This window comes from Anopheles aquasalis, chromosome 2 (genome assembly GCF_943734665.1).
Source record: "Anopheles aquasalis chromosome 2, idAnoAquaMG_Q_19, whole genome shotgun sequence".
Classification (NCBI taxonomy): domain Eukaryota; kingdom Metazoa; phylum Arthropoda; class Insecta; order Diptera; family Culicidae; genus Anopheles; species Anopheles aquasalis.
In genome coordinates, this window is record NC_064877.1 from 80,227,057 (window position 1) to 80,248,146 (window position 21,090).

The 21,090-nt window shown below is 49.3% G+C and overlaps 2 protein-coding genes across 4 annotated transcripts in view; one reads left to right on the top strand and one right to left on the bottom strand.

The window, feature by feature from the left end:
* Positions 1-18,235, top strand: part of LOC126572961 (AF4/FMR2 family member lilli-like) — a 48,387-nt gene extending 30,152 nt beyond the window's left edge. For all 3 annotated transcript variants that reach the window (XM_050232703.1, XM_050232702.1, XM_050232704.1), the window contains one exon: positions 16,957-18,235. In XM_050232703.1, coding sequence (XP_050088660.1) covers positions 16,957-17,457 — 501 coding nt within the window. In that variant the 3' untranslated portion in view covers positions 17,458-18,235. The remainder of the gene's footprint in view (positions 1-16,956) is intronic.
* A 612-nt stretch (positions 18,236-18,847) lies between these two features.
* On the bottom strand, positions 18,848-19,904 carry LOC126577326 (ficolin-1-like). The gene is made up of 3 exons (XM_050238852.1): positions 19,889-19,904; positions 19,706-19,830; positions 18,848-19,474 (listed from the first exon to the last, which is right to left on the bottom strand). Exons 1-3 carry the CDS (start codon positions 19,902-19,904, stop codon positions 18,848-18,850), a joined length of 768 nt encoding a protein of 255 aa, XP_050094809.1.
* Between the last annotated feature and the right edge of the window lie 1,186 nt (positions 19,905-21,090).

Genomic DNA, 21,090 nt, shown 5'->3' on the forward strand with positions numbered 1-21,090 from the left:
CGCGCGCGCGCTCGCACTGCCATCATTTTCATTCCAAGACTAAGCTGCGCAAGAGTAGTGAGTGAAAACCGGTGTGCCGGGGTGCATTTGCATAAGTAGATCGACGGTTGGGAAAACAGTCGCCGGGCCTCCCGTGGTTAGATTTTCACGCAAAAATTGTCGACATAAAACCACGCAAAACACGATCACGATGATGATGATGATGGTGATCATGATGATGCTGCTGCTTATGGCGATGGTCCAGCAGCTTCCAGAAACTACTCTCTCAGGGGGTTTACTGGCTTTTTCTCCATCGCAGATCGTTGGCTCGTGGACCGACCCATACGTGGACATGTGCGGACAAGTGTCAACTTCAATTAAAGAGTTCCGCACCCCCCAGCCCCTCCACAGTTCCCTCCCCGTCTGTTACGCTTCCGTCAACGAATTCCGGTAGCCCCCGGACAGAGCCCGGGCGGTTTGTGGTTTGGTCCTTGTTTTTCACTTTCCACTCTGCAGGACCGAAGACACCCCTCCGCGGGGTTTCGTTTGTCGGCCAACAATCCGGGGGGGATTGCCTGCTACGCGGGGAAATTTATGAAATCCTCGACCACAAGCCGTCATATTACGGTGTGTAATTAAATTTACGGTGAGTTTACAGTGATAGATCGAGCACTGTGTGCCCGCACTGGTCGATCGAAGATGGCAAGGGTAGCGTAAGCGGTAGCCACCGAGTCGTAGTAGGCTCCTAGCGCTGCTGTTCCAAATATAGCCTGACGCTTGGTGGTTATCTGTATAAAAAGCTTTGCATAAGGTGTCACTAGCTCTCTTCCTGGAGCGAAAAAGGGGGCTTAGGGGGAGCTGAGAAACCCACATTCATAATTTATCGATTCCAAACCACCACGGTGGACACTATCGCAATTGCAGTTTGTGAAGGAGAAAGAGAAAGAGCAAGAGCGCTGGACTTTTCCTATGCGTGGGGGACCACAACGAACGACGCATGTAATGGCATGAAGCTGCCACCGCCTGCCACCGTTGGTCACCAAAAACAAGCAATAGAGGACGCACGCACGTGTTGGTGTGTGTTGAGTTTATAAATAGAAGTGCATGCAGCTCCACTCTCCCTCTCTGTGTTACCATCGGTAGTAGTAACTCAAATAGATCCAATTAATCATCGCTAATTGTTTTTGTGGTCCGGCGGTGGCGGCGGCGGCGGCGATGGCGTGGATTCGAGAAAGGTGTTGCTGGCCGTGTTCCGGCAGTAGCAGCCATACCAAACCACACCACCACCGTGTGGCGTGGCAGGATGTGTTTTCCGGGAAATGGAAACACCGAGCAGGGAAGCCTGATTTATCTTCCTGGCCGGCAATGCTGCTGCTACCGAGGCGCATACCGCCTTTGGGCATTTTAATTCGCCAGCTGGGACCCCACTCTATCCGTCTGGTAGACACGTGTCTCCTCTCTACGCCGAGATGCTAGTGCTGCAAATCTGCAGAAAAAAACGCTCTCTGCGCTCCCTTATGCACCGGGCGTGTAAATGATGCCGCCTGCGGTCATCGGAATGAGATTTCCATTTCACTTACCTCGTTGACGCGTGTGGAAGGAGGGAGAGGAGGTGGACGCCTCCTGTGGGTTTATTTATTTTTCATAATTACATGGACTGTGTTTGTCAGCAACTGGGCAGCGGCCAGGCCAAGGCAAGTCTCGAGACTTCGTAGCTCGGACTTCACGCACGAGATGAAGACACCGCACCCCGTCCGTGGTGCAGCCAACATCAAAGACGGACGGCGGGCAACGCAAAGAGAAATGGTGTGCGTGGGGGCGAAGCAGCGCACTGATCATATACGGTGATCAGATACACGTTGACTGTGGTGCGGCGTGCGGAAGACGAAACCGCATCACCTTCCCGGGGCGAAACCAGATCCCGTGGAGGCGGTGTGCTGGTTGTCGCCGAAGATGTCACGGGATGGATGCAAAAGTGTGTCAAAATCGAAATGGAATCAGAGAAAGAGTGGCCAACGTGCGATCCAATTGATCAGGTCCGACATTAAGATCTGGTTGCTAATATCATCGGAAAGCGATCGAGAAGAGTATCACCGTGGATGCCTTTCTCTAGTCACTAGAACCCGGAAAAGGGGGACAACAGGAGATTACAGTCAATTGGCGATTGGATTTTATCGTTTGTAGGGCGTGAAGAAGCATCTTTCGGAGTCCATCCGTATCTGGATCATCACTTTAGGACAAAAGTAACGTACATATTAGCAGACTTAAGTAGAGAAAACAGCGCAAGCCAGCCAACAACAGCTCATCGTCATCGTAAACCTCGGTTGGTCGTTAAAACGATGAAGCCGTAGTCGAGCTGTCGATGTTATGATGCTCCCCCGTGCGTTATGGTAGAGAAGTTTTAAGACCGAACCGAGCCAACAAACGCATGACGTGGCGGCGCACTGGCGGTGTTGATAAGAAAGACACCTCTCGCTCCCCCGTTCGGACACTAAAAGGAGACTCCCGCGTCTAGTGGGTCTTCAAAAAGCGCACCCAGCGCAAGGTTGGTTGTGATCTCCGGAAACGTTCCACTCTGGCGAGCGTTCGAGTTTGCTCGAGCCTTAATTGTAATGTAATCCACTTGTGTGGCTGGTACACGACGAACGAACGAAACCTCTAACGCAAGCAAACTACTACAGGGCTCCTCAGGGTGGTGTCCTCATTGGTCCGAGGTACGAGGGCTTCGGTGCGCAAATGACATAACACATTCAGCAGACCACCGAGCACCACCACTACCACTGCTACGCTTAGTAAACCGTCATCCTGAGTCCGATGTGTATCACACTACGAAGCACAGTCGCTGCCAGACGCTGGCAGTCGCACGCAAAACACCGGCGAATGGAGGAGACCAACGGAGACGGGCCCGTTTTGAAAATACGCGAAAAATGGTTCAAATCAACGACACCGTCGACGACGATGGCGACGGAGTGGTGTGGTGCGTTTTTGGGTGGGTAGCGGTTTTAGCTCGCGGTTATCCAATCGCTCCGAGCCATGCCACGTCACGCCACGCCATGGCGCCACGCCATCGTCCATGTCTCGCTATCAATTACCATTCAGTAATGCTTCCCATTTTTGCCCACTTGCTGCTGCACCACCTTCTCCGAGCAGCAGTTATCGTGTGCGCGCCAGCTCTTCAGCGCGCACGATTAGGAGAGATTGGAGGAGAAGCACACAAAAAAAAGGGGTAAAGATTGGTTCAATCCGTTGAACGATCTTTCGGAAGATTGATTTTATGTGTCTCTGTCTCCCTTGCTCTCTCTCTCTCTCTCTCGTCTTTTGTAGGTTCGTGCTCACATTCGACATTCAATTGTGCGCCAATAGTTGGATGAATCGGTCGGGAGGTTCGCGCGCGACCAGTTGGCGCCAACTCCAAGGCGATTATAGCCGCGCTCTGAACCTCGGCGGCGAATGCGTTTGGCCATATTCAAGAAGGCTGGTGGCCCCTTGTGAGATACGAGAGAGGGAACGTTGGACGCGCGATCGTGGAGGTCGTAAACGATCTGCTGACCTAACCTAAAGCGCCCAACGGAGGCGCAATAGGCACGAGGTGGTCTCAGGAGTCTGAGAAGCAGTCCGAGAAGGAGTCTGCTGGTTATGATCGGTTCGGAGTGGCAACGGCAGCAGCAACAGGAAGACCACGTTGATTGTGAAAAGGGACCAGACAAATTATATTCACTCAAACAGCCACAGCGGCGGCCGCGGCGGCGGCGGTGGTGGTGGCCCTGACTTGTTGCGAACGAACGACGAACGAACCTGGCCCGTGGTGGTGGCCGCTTATGGGATAATTGCAATAGTCTAATGATTGAACATCTATAATCGCCCCAAACGGAGGGGATTCGATGACGGCCGCCGAGAAGTCGGTCAAATGGTGCGTCGATGGCGGCCGGGAGGTCAATCCGGCATGGTTCACGGTTCCCAATTGCCCCGTCTAGACCTCTCCTGTGTGCGCGCGCGCGCTTTCAGAGCGCCTTTCTGTTGCCTTTGTTTGCGTCTCGTGTGACAAGCGAGTGCTTCGTCTTGTGACACGGAATCAACCGACGGACGGGGAGGGGATTGGCTTGCTCACCATGGTAGAAAGGGTGACCAAGTCAAGCGTCACTTTCCTCGGACAGCGACTCGATCCTCGATCGACCTATCCTTGCGAAGGGCAGTTCAATTTCAATTTGCTTTGCGTTATGTAAATACGATGCTGGTCGCGTTTCGTGCGTTTTTTTTGTCGATTTCTGATTTTCAAAGGTGCGTAGAAGACGATCGGTGGAAAAAAAACCGTCCGAAACCCAAGATCCGAGTCAGTGCAAGATGCCGTTACGTTAATTAAACATTCAAATCGGTTGGACGTGCGTGCGTGCGGCTAGTTCCATGGCCCCCGGGGGAGCGATGATCTGCCTCTGTCGCATCGCGTGCTCGTTCAATGGGTCCGAACACCGTTTACTTAACTGCTGGATATACCTGGAAGAAGGAAGAATAGGTTTACCTTTGGCTTTTTTTTTTGCTCTCTATTTTGTTTGTCTCCGTGCTCCGGGCTGGCAGATCTGGCATGTTTTCCGAGGGTCTGTTGACAGACAGGCGACCTCATGGGAAACACAGACTTCGATATCAGTTACACTGTAACATCCCACGTTATAACTCCTCTGTTTGTTCGATGGCCTCTTATCAGCATCTTACGAAGGAAGCTCAAGTTCACAGCTACTGAAGAAGAAAAACCAAATATTACGATGCGGATCTGTGTGTGCGTTTACCACGCGAAGAAAGTTTTCTCGAGGAAAACGTTGTTATGATCTCCTTCAAGTGGATGCTCGATCTACGGCCATTTAAAATTCCGCATATTGTTCCACCATGGCGGCGGCGGTTCGGTTCGCCTCTTAACTCGCTGCCCAACATGCTCACATTGACAGGGCAGACCGTGCGTGAAGCCCGGTCCCCCGGAGCACCCCTTCGTTCCGCCAGCACGCACGTTGCCATCGTCATCGTCGTGAAGGTTGTGGTTTACTGGTTACTGGGGAGCGAGCTGCGTTGGTGCTTTCTGCGCGCCTTCTGCACATTGCGTCCCACGATGACGAGCAAAAGACGAAGAAGAAGCACCAAAACAACCGGCCAGGCGCCAGTTACACTGTTGCACACAGTAACATATCGACCTCGAGCATAAAGTTGCATAATTATTAGAAATTGCTGCTAGTGCGGAGCTCCCGCTCGACCGGACCGTCCGCCTGCCTTTTGTTTTGCCTCTGATGAAGCCATTTCTGTGCGTGCCTCCTTCTTCTTGCGTTCACCGCGCAGCCTTACGCCATTGTTGGGCTCCGCTTCTCGTGCGGTTGGGGCTCGTGTTGCTTGGGCGCGCTGGGACGATTGTTTCTTTGCCGGCTCCGCAGTCTTGTAAGCGAGCTGTTTGCAGACGATGGAAGCGGTTGGTGGACGTTTGTGGCTCAACGGCTCGAATTTAACAACCTGGAAAAGTGGCTCAAAATGCTGACGGCCGGCATGATATGGCCGCGTGTGGTCGCGATGGATCGATTGTTGTTAATTTCATTGGATGGTTTTATGGTGGAGCATTTATGGCCTTTGCGGCTGTTTGAAGTGAACCAATAATTTGTTTTATCTGTTCGTTTTTTTTCTGCGCGCCCCAATCGAATGTAGTGACAGGGCTCGGTGTTTAAAATGTGATTTATGTTTCAATCTTACCGGATCTGGTTGACAGCGCGATGAATATCGTAACTCAAATCGCAAAGTAGGTTTGAGAAAAGCGAAATTTTCTGCATAATAATGCCTTCTGAACAAAGCTGCGTCCTTCTTTTTTTGTTTTACAAACTAGTCGGAATACTAATGTACGTTCCACGAGGAAGGCCTTCTGAAGCAGTGTGGGACTCGAACCCACTAAACCTCTAGCTTAGTTTTCCATTACCGCCATGCCACTGTTTTCCTCTTACGAGATGACGCGCAGCGTCCTCCTTTAAAAAGAACCACGAGAAGTTTTTTTTAGTAAGAAAAACTGCCAAGAATAGATTTCGCGAAACAAGAACTGCACTCGACGAAAGATCACGAGGTACTACGACATTTTTGACATTCATTCGCAATCCAATGTCTACTATGTTTGTGACCATGATTACAGGGTAATTACGAACCATCTCGATGCCTCCTCGAGACGATCAAGATTCTCTTCCAAGAACGAAGCAGAACGTGAAAAATCCAACAACTTTCCCGGTTCTGGATTATCTTCTGCTATGCGTTCTAGTATGTAATCACAAGACATAGCAGCTTCACGGATGTGCTCGTTCACGCTTCACAGAACAGCGGCTCAACAGAAAGTTCCAAGCTAAACATACTGATTAGTGGAGAAGAAGATTCCCTTGACTCCCCCGAGCCACAATCAATCAAATCCCCATTATGCCGTGGCCTGATGGGTGGCATTCACCTCACCAGCACGGAAGAACCTGATGATAGGTGGTTCTGATTGGATGATAGTTTTGTTGAGATGACAAACGAGAGCGACACGTCGAGCGACAGACATCTGGTTCTGCGACGCGTTGACGCTGTCTGCCAACAGATGATGATGATGATGATGATGATGGCGATGATGATCCGGTGAAAGACGATCGAGCATAAAACCGCAGCAGCAGCATCGTCGCTACGGCTAATCGTATCCTATTAAACACCAGCACCGCAGCAGGAGGGGGTCCCTTCGCATTTTATGGTACATATCTACCGCTATCAGAAGGGGGGAAGTTTCCACGGATCGTTCATCTCCATGGGGGGCGGAGGCATTTCATTGTCGATCTCACTCGAAAGACGGGAGCAGCTGTTACCATCCGACGATCCGAGTAGCGTGCTCAGAACGATCGGCTCTTCACGATGAAGAACCCGGACCCACTCCGGGCCGGGCTGCAGTCTAGACATTGTCTTTAATACCACAGCAATCATGCGTTCACGCATGATGTATGTGTGGTCTCTCTCTCTCTCTCTGTCGGGGCCCCCCTTTGGAGCTCCAGGCAATTATTCCATTCTATTCCAGCCTCCCGGTTTCGGACGCCCTTAGCCCGCATCATTTACGGCACGGCATTCCCAGAATGTTGTCTCTGCTGGGCACCCTATCGCATCATTTCAATTAACACAAACAAATGGCTGTGAGAGTGGGCCCTCCGAGTGGCATTCTTCCTTCCAGGGAAGAGTAGCATCGTGGCGTGTGACTAAAATTAGGTTTCCTTTCCTTTTAATTAAATCATCCAGAAGGGAGGAATGAGATTATTAGACAAGAGCCAGGCAGAACGAACCACGAACATCATCATCATCATCATGTTGCAGTCATTGGATACTCGTTCTCGGTTGCTCAGTGACCCATAGTGTTCCGTTCCGGATGCAGTTGCAGTCGCTTCTGGTGGTGCTGGTGCTGGTGGTGGTGTATGTTTGGCTTCCTGACTTTGATGCTCGCTCACTCACTCGCTGGAGGATCATGTTGCTCGTGAAAGTGATTGACGAGAAGTGTCATGTTACTCCTCTGTCTCGTGTGCACCATTTTATGGTTCAGATTTGAACGCATTTTTAAAAAGTTCGAGAACTGTCCCGTAAGCTCCAAAAAATCTCGCTCCATGACTACTACGTGAGTCGTTTAATCCCATGATCATGTTTCGGACTGTCTTCCTCACGATCACGGAATTGTACGTCGCTGATACAGTGATTGATGGTGACGACGGTTACCCCTTAAGCATGATGCGCCTAATTGACACAGAGAGTGTCTGTATGGCACCACTGGTTTTGACCACTGAAGACGCCACGACCCTCCTTCCAGTAGAGATCCGCCAGAAGACGCCTATTAGCACGCTATTGAGGGCTTGCTACCTCCCTGGCGTTGTGTCTCTGGCGGCATGGCGAGAGGCGGCATTATCCATTCAAATGTATGCTAATCATGTTCGACATTCATTCGTCTTCAACAACTCGTGGCCGCAGGCGCGGCAGTCCATCGCTGCAGACCAAGTGAAATGATGACGCGGTGACTCCTACTTGACCACACCAACCACCACCGCAGTCAGTCTTCCAATTTGTGGTTCAGTTGTTCAGTGCGCGACGCACCGGCTAGACGCTAGGCGTACAATTGAATACCCGGGCCGTGCAAGAGGGAGTGCAGTACGTGTCTCGAGAAATTAATAACGGTGTCAATGGGGACGGGCGCTTTGAATGATGATGATGGGAACGGGATGGAATCATCGGTTTCTAGTGCTGCGAATACCGGATATACGCGCTTGGTACGTGCGTCGAAGGTGCATTGGTTCGCTGTCGGATTTCAAGGTGACCTGGCGTCAAACGACGAAGGTGGCTTCGTTGGGGCAATTCCAGTTGGATTTGCGTAGCACAAGATGAGTCACTGGTAGAGGGGAAAACCAGCAGGTTTCTGTGTTTGCGTTGATCGTTGGGTTACTCACACCTTGTTCTATCGATAGAAACGCTGCTTTTTGGATTACAAGCAGCAATCGAAGTTGTAAATTTCACCAAACGAACCAAGTTATTGCGAATCTTGATTGCCTGCTGCTCTAGCTGCCAGTTGCCAGAAGGTCCTTGAGATGTCAGTTCGCAATGTAACGGTCTTTGTAACGCACCCGAGGCCCCACCATCGGCTTTCCATTTCCCTGTCTCCGGAACGGACTTTCATCAACTGACAGCGTGAGCAGCGCACTACTGGCGTGAAGCGTTAGAAAGCGAACGATTGCTCTCGTAGTCCGCGCCCCTCTATGTATCACCGGCGTCGTCGTCCTCGTCGTCGTCGTCGCAGGAGGAATGTCTGTACGGAGTGCAATTACCGGCACCAAGCATCATCGTGGTCGTCGTCGTGGTCGACGCCACATCTAATTGCTATCGCCAGCCATCCCAAGCGGTGGTGGTGGCGGTACAACATTCTAAAATTCCTTTCCATTACTTGTACTTTGTCCTTCGTTTGCTCTGGTGGCTCGCTAGGGACGATCGCTCGCTAGGTCACGCCTCTTGGTGTGTGATATCGCTTTGCTTAACCTTCGCCAACCCATAACGCCACGCCACGCCACACCAGGCTGCTGATGCATCTCGGTCTGTGGGTTTATTTTTAGTGCCCGAAGAGCGATTGCACTCCCGTTGCACACACAGCCACGCACGCACTCACTGGAGGTGGCCACCAGTTGGATGGCCAACGGTTTTATGAGTTGTGTGATACGATGACTCGCGTGATCGCGTTGAAAGAGACATTTATGGTTCCCGGGTAAGGGTGTCTTGGATTGGAAGGTTTTATTGTTTTTGTGGTTTTTTTTTCGGGGGAATAAGAAAGGAAGGTGAGGAATAATCGATGGTGGCAATCGTTCATCTTGTCACGATCGATAAACAACAAGGAGACAGAACCGAGGTGGAGAACACATTTGTCACCGGCAGTATAATGGAGTTTGGTGTCACGAGGATAGAGCGAGGGATTCTTAGTGTGATCGATCGATTTACCACGAAGATCGCTTTCGTTTCTCCTATTCTCCATCCAAAACAATGCCGCAAAAGGTCCAAAAGGTTCCTTGAATCGAATCCTGTCGCTTCTCCCTTTTGCTGCGCTGTTGCTGCATCGCGACTCCGCCGAATGCAAAAGATGCTAATGCGTGTTTACTATGAAGGATGGCTTGATTATGTGAATAGCCACAAATTAGGAGCCCCCGTGGCGCGCGAGTTCCCAGATGTTTTCCTTTTTTTTTGCAACTCCTCTCCTCCAAAACGATTCGTTTGTTTATTTGAATATTTTTTGCCGCATCGATGGTGGCGTCAGTGTTGTGTTGTTTCACGCCACGAACAACAATCCGTAGTTTTCTTTTTGGCTAGATTTTGGTGTTGGTTGGTGGTTGCCAGCAACATTTCGCGAAGGGGTCGCCGCGGCATCGCGATTTGGCAAAAGTGTTACGAAAACTGTACAAACACCCGAAAGGAACACACAAAACCAGCCTGACCATCAAGACAGACGTCTTAGTTAGAGTTCAGTCTCCCCTCACCATGCCATATCGATCCGTGCCGCGATCGATAGAAGACGAAGAAAAAGAAGGTCGCGAACAGATTAGCCGCAATACCATAAATTATAGATTACCGCGGAGAAATGGCCTCCCGCTCGATCTTCTCCGGCGTTACTATCTACCGGCGTTGTGCCACTTGACATGGTTATGGTATGTGCCTTCTCTCTCGCACCCTCCCTCCGTCCCTGGTTCGCTCCTAATTAGTCGCGACCTGGCGCGCGCGATCGACAACCTGTCGATCGTCACGATTTGGTCGCATCGATCGGCATCGTCGAACTGCTTGTGGCCTAGCTTTCCTGCCAAAAATAGTCTCCTGGTCGGGGACAGGAACACACTACTAGTTGGCTCCTTGCTACAAGACAAACTCCTCGGCTTTAGGTGGATAAATTTAAACTCTCCACCACTCGCGATACGATCGTTAAGATTCGCGCAAACTTGGTCGCGACATGTTGAAAGAAAAGTGGAACGTTGAACTACACTTTACGCGGTAGGTTTTCCCTTTTTGGCGTGGCTCGACGGGATCAGATTTTGGGAGTCGATGGCAGTGGCGCGATACAGACACCGAGAATATCAAGGCTCCCGTTTGCTTCCCTATCGTAAATGTTGATCGGTGACGATATTTTTAGGCCACTCTAATGTGGCAAATGCGTTGGAACAGGGGACTCACGGTGAGTCAGACACGCGCGTTCAGGGACGCAGGATTTTGCGGCATTAAATGTCAACATTTTTGACAAAGATCGCTCGCCCTTCTGGTTCTTGCAGATCCGAAGATGCGCTCCACTGTCTCAAGGGGAGGTGACCTTCGCGTGTAAAGATCGAGGTAAAAGCGGAAAGACAGACACACAAATGAGCTCGAGCAAAGCCTAATGGCCGTGTGTGCGCTGCGCAAACATTAGCGATCGCGATCCTTCAGTCCGGTGCGCTTCAGATTTCACAAATCATCCGGTCGACAACGTTTTGCGTGAGTGAATAATAATTTATCGAACGCAAGAAGAGAAAAAAAAACACAGGGATGCCGCCATAATTACCGCTCAAATCGTCGTCATTCAACGAGCTAATAGTTCACCGTGGCACCAGAAGAGCGTAACCTTCTCGTGCATCTTAGCGATCAACGAGACAAGGCAACTCCGACTCTCAAGGGTCACGTCCTTCTCGATCGCGCTACCGCTCTAATGCGTTTTGCGTGGGTTTTGAGCCGCAGCGCTTCCCACGCGCGCGCACTTTCGTGAAAGAATTCTTCATTTATCATCCGCCGATTATCGCGGCGTGGCCTCTCCTTGACTTTCCGCCTGTCCAGAAAGCTCACCACAACAAAAAGAAAAGAAGGTGACCACATCGTGGATGTCGTTTGTTGGCGTAGCTGGTGCCAAACCTTTTCACACGAAATTGGTCAGAAGATTTGGCGAGAAGTAGCGTCGAGAGTTCTGCCTGGGGGTTTGGAGCTTATAAATATTCCATCCGCGTGGCTCACCTCGAGGAGGGTGGGTCTTCTGTGTCCCCTTTTTTGGACTCCTCACCATGGATAGCGCGTCCACAATACAAGGTCCACCCTTTCCCCCCAAAATTGAGAGCAATGGTGGTTATGAATCTGAAAGTGCTACAGATTAAGCGGCATCAATTAGCCCGCTAATGATGGCCACGGATGTCCGACGGAGTTCCGATTGAAGGACTTCCACACTGCCCCCCGGTGAAAAATGTATGCGAACGCCGCGTGGTTCTTTCACTTCTTTTTCCAAAAAAAAACAATCACAGTAAACGATGAGAAAACCTGGTGGCTACACGAAAGCATTCTCCATCATCTCCTCGGTCCTCGGTCTTGGGAAGTAAATGGCCACGAAACGGAAGCAACGGAACAGAAGCGTTGTTGCGCCAGAGGTCATCGACGATTGGGGTGGTACCGGTGCGCGAGAGTGATCTTTCTTCTCTTCCTCCTCCTCCTCCTCTTCGGTTCTTCCGCTCTGCCTTGCCAGTGGAGTCTCTGTGCATGTTGTGTGTCCATTCGTTGTTAATGAATCACTTTTCGCGGCATTGACCTTGACGCGAGCGAGCGAGTGAACGAGCGGGCGCTCGCTGACCAGCAGTTGAGGAAAATTATGACGAGAAAGATGGGGAAGCAGCGCGGTGTATAAATATGGCGACTGATGAAGGTGAAACAGATCGCAGAGGAGACGAAGCAACGGGGGGAGGCAATACAGAGAGTTGCGCATGAGTATGTAAGGCATCATAATATTTACCAGCATAAAAGAAAAGCAAACATCATAGTTCACTTGTAGAAACCATCGTGCCATCATCGCGCCATAGCCAACCCGAGGCACGGACGGCAGCCACACAAACAATGATCGCTTCAAAGCGCACACAGTTGTGCCGCGCCGCACCGATTGAGCCGACTGCTCCATTACAGCATAAATCAATAGATCGCGAAATCGAAATCGGTGCGTGGAAAAGGAAGGAGAAGAAGGAGGAAAACGGCACAGCGAGAAAAGAGGGGCACACGCTTTGGAGCTTAATAGAGCAGACAGAGGGGCCACGAGAAGACAGAAAAGTAAAACTCAACTCGGCCACCAGCCTACAGCCTTTACACGGAGGAGAGGAACGAACGTTTGCCCATCGAGGAAAGGCACGATCCGGAGGAGAAGAAGAGAAAGAAGTGGAGCACCAAGAGTAATGATTGCCAAATCGGCAGCTAATCGAGAGTTGGTAATGAAGCCGTGAAGCCGCGCACCACCAACTAATGATTCAGCTGACCGAGTAGCTATCTGCTAACGGCTTCGAACCGCGAACGGTTTGACCAGTGCGCTGCGGTAAATATCGATGATGATCTCCCTCCGCAATCTCTTTGCGGAGCAAGCACTAAAGAACCGGCCTGAAATGAAGGCCATTCTAATGGTGGGTAGAGGGATGGAAATTAGTATTCTCTACGTATTACCGCTTCCCGCTCGCTCGCGTTTGGTTATGCAAAATGCGCAACATGAACGTGCCGGAGCCTCACATGTTATTGCTGGCTATTTGCGAGGCCGCCGTTTAATCGACCGGCAACCCGCGCCCGGACGTGTAAGCATCGATCCTGTTTGCTTATGCTCGCGCCGTGTCCGCGCCCTTCTTAGCTCATCGTCTCGGCCACGGCCTCGCCACCAATGATTCCGTTTTAATGGCGTTCTAGTCGGGAAGGCCAGGGGCGGTGGGAGATGATGGGCACCGGTCCCGTTAGGTAGCGTAAAAGAGGTTTGCCCTTGAGCCAACTATGTTGTCGAAGTTTATGTTGTCGAAGAACACCCCCTACGGGGTAAAGGATGGCATTAAAGGAGAGTCCCGGAGTCATTGAACTCTCTTCCCGCACGACGAAGCTCCCGTGTTCCCTTTCAATAAACGGCTGCTGCGATGTCGTCACTGCGCTGCGCACCTCGACCTGAACCGGGAATCGATCGATTAGTAGAGATCGGCTGTGGCCAGCAGGGTGGTAGGGTGCACAAGATGAAACATGGAAAGTGGCCACCGCTCGCCTTATCGGTGAGAGAGAGGGGCTACCCGTGTTAGCTTGGCCTTGAGAAACCCGTTAGCATTGATTGCATGATTACGATAAGATGGCCAAGCAGCCGAGGATAAACGGGGTTCCATGTGCAAGGAAGAATGTTGCCGATCGCAAAACGGTTCATTGCCTGCCTGCCTGCCCGTTGGCCAGTGAGCAAGCATTTTGTACCGGGCGTCTAGGTGCGTCTTGGAGAATATTAAACATGCCAAGGAGAGGGTTCCTCCCTACGGGAATGTTCTAATGAACTGATCGAACCGCCGAGGCATTTAAAAATACACTCCCAGCCACCATCGATCGCTTCATCGATTGCCAATTGATTCTAGTTACCCGTTAGACCTCCTGATAAAGAAGATAAACTGCAAGGAATGTCACGCTTCATAACGGAACGCACTGATAGCCCCCGGAGAGGAAAAGAAAGCGGGATTGCGATTTGCAGTTCAACTTCCTTTTCATTGGCCTTCAAGAAACACCGCTACCGCGCCTCCTGTGATGGTGATAAAGCCCGGCACGCGTGCACCCATTCGCGGGGCCGCCTTTGATTGATGAAAGAATGTCTCGAAACGATTACGATGACTGCGACGCGCGACCAAACAGTTCCGTTCCGTCGCTGCCACCACCCATTCGCATTCGTTACGCATCGATGACGATCCGTGCGCTCCGTCAAACTTGGGCAACCAGCTAATCGATCGTTTCCCCTCCGCCGCCCGCTGGTGGTGCTTGCGTAAAAGATCGTTCCGATCGTGCCACGGTGATGCCTATCTACGATCCATCGTACGCTCGCATTCGGTAGTGGCAGCGGCGCGCAGCAAGGTACGCTATCCGATAAGGGATCGGATTTCCGGTGACAATTTGCAACTGTTGGGTGCTCGCGCACCACTAATCCAGCTCGCTTAAACCAGCTTGGCGTCAGCGAGCGTGTTAATGGTGCATCATTGTGCAGAGAGTGTTATGAGGAGCGGTTGGAGCAGGTGCAGGAAGAGCAGGTTCCGTTTCCCTTTTGCTCTCTGTTCCCTTGGGCCAATGCATGGTGCCATTCGCTTTCGTTCTTCTTTTGGTGCATCAAGATCCTTTCACTTGTTTTGTGAGGCCCCCGCTCTCCCTAGGGGTGCTTTCCTATTGCATTGTGAGGATATAATGCGTTTGGTTTCCGTTTAGCTTTGCCGCTAGTACAATGAGGATGATAATCGTTCAATGTACCTGCCTGTTGCTCTGTACATTTCTTGTGTTTGCAAATGGTAAATGAATTGCTTTTCTGTCAGATTTAGTTATTTAGATTCCTGTTAGTTACATGACTCTGGCAGTATTAAATTTGTTGCTATTTTTGTTTCATTTCTTCGATTGTTTTAGATGAAGAGCTTAAGTGGCTTAACTATTCGAAGTTTGATCGAATGAATTGAGAACTTTCTATTGAATCTAGCACTAAGCGAGGGTCATTTGACTAATAATACTCATTTGATATATTCAAAACGTCCTTAAGGGGGGACTTCGGTCGTTTCGGGCCAAAAAAGGCCCGTCTTTGACGATTTTTTCTGACATAACCATTCATCTTTATTTTTTCAAGTAAATGGCATATTAATCTAAAACTTTTGAAGAATATTTGGTATTGTTTTGAGCAACATTCATTGAAAATTAATCCATGGCATCAAATTTTGGCAGACATGTCGTCGAAAAGGTACTTTTTACTGTGCCCATCGTAGCGACATGACGGGTCATCTGAAATATACAAATCTATATTCGTTAGAAAGATTATAAGTTTATCTAGGTAGCCCCATCGAGTTTTTGTTAATTTTCCTATTTTTCGATTTTTGGCAGATTTTTGAAGTTGAAAAATTGTTGCTTTTTGTCATTTTGCCTAAAACGCGGCGTTAGAATCATGAGAGGTGTGCTACTAAGTAACGTTTGTGGCGTTAACACAAACGTTACTTAGTAGCACACCTCTCATGATTCTTTTTTCCTTTATTACGACCTCAAAATTCACTTTTCCTGCTGTTCCATCACGGCACGTACACAAATCTACCTGGAACTTAGGAAAGCAAACACGCGATGATTTATGTCGGTTCTCTCTCACCAACCACCGGACAACAGAGGTCCAACGGGAAGCCAAGCTAATAGACCTTCTGCACTAATCTTATCCTTCTTCCTACGAATAAATAAAATGTAACACTGAGAGTAAGGCCTAGGCCTAGCTAGTAGACCCCTTTTCCGTCAGCAAAGCGCCCGGAACGCGAGGGGCAATGTTTCTGCCTCCACTCTCCCTTGACACCGTCCTCATCGTCTCGTGGCTGCCCTGTCGCTGAAGTTGCAACTAACTACTTCTACTTCATTTCTTTGTTCACTTCTGAACGGTGTTCCGCAAAGTGAGTGTCCGCGGAGCCCGGAAGGCCACGCAGCAGCAGCAGCTCCGCCTCCATCACCGGCGCCCCTGGCACCGTTGGTGTTCTATAATTATAATATGGGGCGAAAAATATTGCAATCTCGTGTCAAATCCAGCCTTTGCTTGAGTGGCCCCCAGCGCGCCATCAACGGCGACGCCATCGACGGTAGATCGACGGTTCGAATCTGTTGCGTTGCGTGGCTGCTACTGCTGCTGCTCTATGCGGACGATCGAGGAAGCGAAATGCGCCACAAGTCGCTGGACCCTCTATCACCGGTACGAGATCGCGAACGCGCGAAAGGGCGGAGAGTGTTTCAATCGCCGCGATATCACGATTGAAACGTGTTTGTTGTTGTTGCTTCTGTTGCTTGGCAGAGGCCTGCCGGTAGCTGTCAAGATGTATAAACTGTGCTACCGAGCTACCGAGGCTGGCCGCCGCCGGCGTCAGGTGTCGCAGGCCACCGCAGGTGCACCGTAGATGCACTCCGCTCCGTTGCGATTGTCCGGTGATCCTCCTCCACCCCCGAGGGAAGGCCTCTAATGGAAGGTTTGCTTTCAACTGACGCTCCGGATGGCTTGCTCTTGGGCTTCTCTACCCTACAATTTTCGGAAGTTTTCCAATGTCGCGCCGTCAGCCATGTTGGTCGCTGGAAAGCTCACTTACACATCTCACCAAACTCGCTCGGTGACCTCGGTGTCCTCGGTTGAGATGTAGGTAAAAGTGGCAACTTTACTGCTGCTGCTGAAGTGATGTCCGGTGATACATTAGCTCGATCTAATAAACTGCAATTTACCAGCCGACGATCACTCGAGGACGTCCTCAAATGGCGCTCGATAAATAGTGCGATCAAGTGCTCAATGATCGGTTCGATTCATTAGTTTTGAAATGGGGCCGAAGAGAGTCAGGGGGTGATCGATGGCCGATCATTGAACGCCCTCGAAGAATGCGTTTAATGACATGCACATTAATGGTGATCTCTTCTGTGAATTCAATTCTAACCGATTTTCTTCTTTTCTTCTTTTTCCATTTACAGTATGGTCTCCGTCAGCTGGATCTGTCGCTGCTGTCGCAACTGTGGGCCCTCAACGAATCCATCCAGGAGTTCCGCACGATACTGCAGGAACAGGAAACGCTTTCGCCACCCTCACCGACACCCTCCAACTCGGACGCCAACTCCGTCTCGTCCGATGACGACGTGGATGAGGACGAATCGTCAGCGACCACCACTAGCAACCAACAACAGCTGCAGCACCACCACCAGCAACAGCAGCAGCAGCAGCAACTGCATCAACAGCAACAGCATCGTCTTCTGTCCTCAGTCCATCATACGCCACCAACGCTCCAGTCATCCACAAACAGTAGTCTCGGCAGTAGTGTCGGTAGTGGCGGTGCTGGAAATGGGCCATTGAACGCGCAGAACGATTCCGGAGGATCCTCCAACACGACAACGCTTTCCTCGACTGCTTCGTCGCGTATGCGAGCGCCACCACCACCGCCACCGAACAGGAAAGCGCCCGTTTCGAGGCCTGTCTGAATGGAAGAATGGAAATTATGAGGACGAAGAAGTGCGTCATGACAGTGATTTGTTGCCAATTAGTAGTCTCGAAGGTCTAGGTGTGCGTGCCCAGTAGTATTCCGCCGCAGTAGGATCGGAATGAGAGATTTCAAACCGCAGAGGATCCGGGGGCGAGAATTGCAAATCTAATCAGAGTAAAGCATAACTTTCACGTTGACTAGTTTGTGTGCGTGCGTGCGTATGTGTGTAGCAGGGTTAGTAAGGCGGAAGTGATGAAGCGAAGTGGCGTTTAGCGTTTTAGGCGTACGAAGCATACCAAAACTCACATTAAAACATAAAACATAAGCAAATGAAGACGTGTGCCGGTGGGAGAAGTCTGTTGTTGCCGCTGTCGCCTACAGGACTGTTTATGAAGGACGTTATCGAAATGGAGAGGGTGCCGGTGGTTGTGTAAGGTAGGGCGGATGCACCAGGTGATGGAAAAGGAAGTCACTAGAACCGCGTCTCGTGGAAGGGGAACGGACGGAGATGAAGGGTAAGGCTCGCAAAGGTCTGTCGCTTGGCGCCAGTGGCATTTTCGGTGTGTTAATGAGAGACAGAGAGAGAGAGAGAGAGAGAGAGAGAGAGAGAGAGAGAGAGAGACAGGAAAGGGGCAAATGAGAGGCAGGAGTTACAGCGACTAAGAATACAACCGCATTGCTGTACTCTTCTGTACATAACTAATTTGCGACTAAATAATGTTCCCAAACTAGCGTTAAACTATGATGATGAAATAAAGTAAAGAGATTTAAAACTATTCCGTGTGGTTTTTCGCTGGTTTCGTATCAGCCCCCAAGAGACTGCTAACAAAAGACTTCAACGCGATAGTAAGCGAGGAAATTGCTTGCAATTTTTCAAGCATTTTTTTCAAACTCAACCGCCTAGATGGCGCTAGTAGTGAATTGGACAAAATTACTGTTTCGCCCACTATCCAACATTTTTTCTCGCTCTCTCAGGAGAGTGGGAGCGAGAGAAAAGATCGTTTCTGTTGCTTTTCTCGCACAAGAAAGCGTTGAAATCAATTTCTGTGGAAATTTTGGGAAAACACCCGCCAAATTTTTTTTATTTTCCCGCCGAGGATTTTCTTTCGTCAGTACACTGTACGCTGAGTACGTCCATTCGTTGTGTTTTTTCCGAGATTCTTTTTCATTATTCTTCACATCTGGAATGGTGTTTCGGATGAATTATCGGGTTGAGCTGTTGGAAGCAAATGTGCTTAATATTAAGATAAGAGAAGATATTAATATCTTTTACATTCAAAAGGCTCTTTTTGGATTTTTTTAAATGCAGTTTTATTCTATTTTGTTTTAGTTCCGGATGGTTGATTTCATTCATTCAGCGCCCTATACTATTCATGCGACTAGAAACTCTATTCCTGCTCCCGAATCATCATTCGAGAATAACTCAATCCTTGATGGTTTTTTAAAGAACGCCAATAGATGGATTTTTTATCAACAGCGTTCAAGTATCTCCCATTCAAATTCACGTCAGTACAAATCCAGTGCCACCATGCACCTTCGAACTCCTGTGCACAATGTCTATTGCTCATATCATTATCCCGATCTTTGGTTGAGAACTTCCTATCCTTATAATAGGACATCCGATCACCTGCAGTCCCACTATACTTTCCAATAGCCTTCACGTCATATTGGTCACTTTCACTACCTATTTCGAATGCATTAAACCGCGCACATTTGTACGTTCTTTCAAAATCTTCCAATTCAACGACCAATTCATGCTTACGGCCACTTGTTATCTGGTGGACCTTCTCAAGACCTAACCAAAACTCTTTGTTCAAATCACCAAAACCGTCACGAAACTCATTCCACCCTCGGTAAAAGTCAAGTGATCCATCGTAACGGAACTGAAACACAATCCATCCTCCTCCAAACGTTTCCTGTTCACAATACACTTCAAACGGTTCACTATCACGATTCACACGGATCAGATGTACTCCAGTCCATGGCACCTCTTTGCACGAGGAAAAGGAGGGTTGCTTAGGCTTCGGTGTTGATCTAGAAGTAGTTGTTGTTCTTGCTGGTGGCTGTGGGACAGTAACTTCCGATGGTGTGAAGACACTGTTGTAATCCGCTTTTGTTGATACAGAACACTGCTTTCGCACAATTTCTGTGATTTGGTGCACCTGCGGCAAGGTATTCATTATCTGCTGACTGATGTTGTGCACTTTGCCGACGACTCTATCGAGTTTATGAAGCGCTGTATTCACCTCCTGATCTCGATTGTGTATTTCGCTTAAATTAAACGCGACTCGATGTTCGAGTTTCTGAATCGTGGCGAACATTTCTTTATGGCTCTGTTCTTGGCTTAATCGATGTTCTATCAAGGCTTCAACTATTTGCCCTTGCGTGGATTGATGTTCCTTCAGAACTGCAACTATCTGCTAACAAACCTTGGAAGGACTCCATTTTCTGCAATCTATCTTCCATCGCCTCTAACCGGGCCAAGATTAACTCGAGTCCAAATCCCGACGTCCCATACGCCAAATTCTGGACATCATCCTTGCTCTCAGTAAGGCCACGATCACTTGCCACAACATAGAAAACAGCACAAAAGACGATTAAGGTGCTTATTCTGTAACTTGCGATTACGATGGCCTCAGGCGTTCGATGATTCATGCGAATTTCGAAACGTTTCGAAAACAATAAACAATTCAAAATGACAGTTTGGAGTAAAAAAACTGTGAAATAACTTGATTTTTCTGTATCAAAAACGACTTAACCTTTGTAATTATAGTATACGATTAGCAGAAAGAAATTATTGAAGCACAATCAGGACGCTATAACTGTTTTTCAGATGCTCGATGCTCGATGTAAACAGAACGCCAGCTGTCGACCACAAAAATGCACTCGACATGCAGGCGATCGTGAACACAAAATGAACCAAATGAATCATCGCCTAGAGGCCATCGTAATCGCAAGTTACAGAATAAGCACCTAAGCACCTAAATCAATGCTCCAATACTTCATTTCTAGAGCGCACTTTTTAACACAACAAGTTAACTAGAGTTTGAATCAGAAAGATGCTACTGCGATACTCGGATGGACTTTTTACACTGATACCAAGTCTGATTCCCGTAGGAACGGAGCGATCGAGAACAAACATGATTACTTACGTACTTTCCGTTTGATAACCCATGCCGTGTTGGTTTGGTGGAGGATGTTTTGGCCTCTCTGTGGGGCCAAGTAGATAAGTACTTCCTGCCATTGCAACTGCATCTCATAACTATTAATTCTGAGGCCCCGACATTGAGAACGATTCTATTCGCAAATCATCCAACCAGTCTGCAATGATAACCTCCATGCCAAGGCTATTAAAGATTGATAAGGTGCCCGCAATCCAATCCTCACTGTCGATGTGCTAGTGGACGCACTGGCTGGGGAATTCCCCTTATCATGCTCGAAGTGTGTGAATTCTTTCACTCTCTGCGGTGGTAGAATTGAAGTGAAGACTCAATGGGCAGACGATTTGCATTTTTAATTTGTAATATTCATTCACAACAAAGTAAATGCCAACACAACCTCATTGAGCAACATAGTTTACCTATGAACTAAATCTGTTCCATGCTGATTAAAGGTATGTCTTACGGTATAT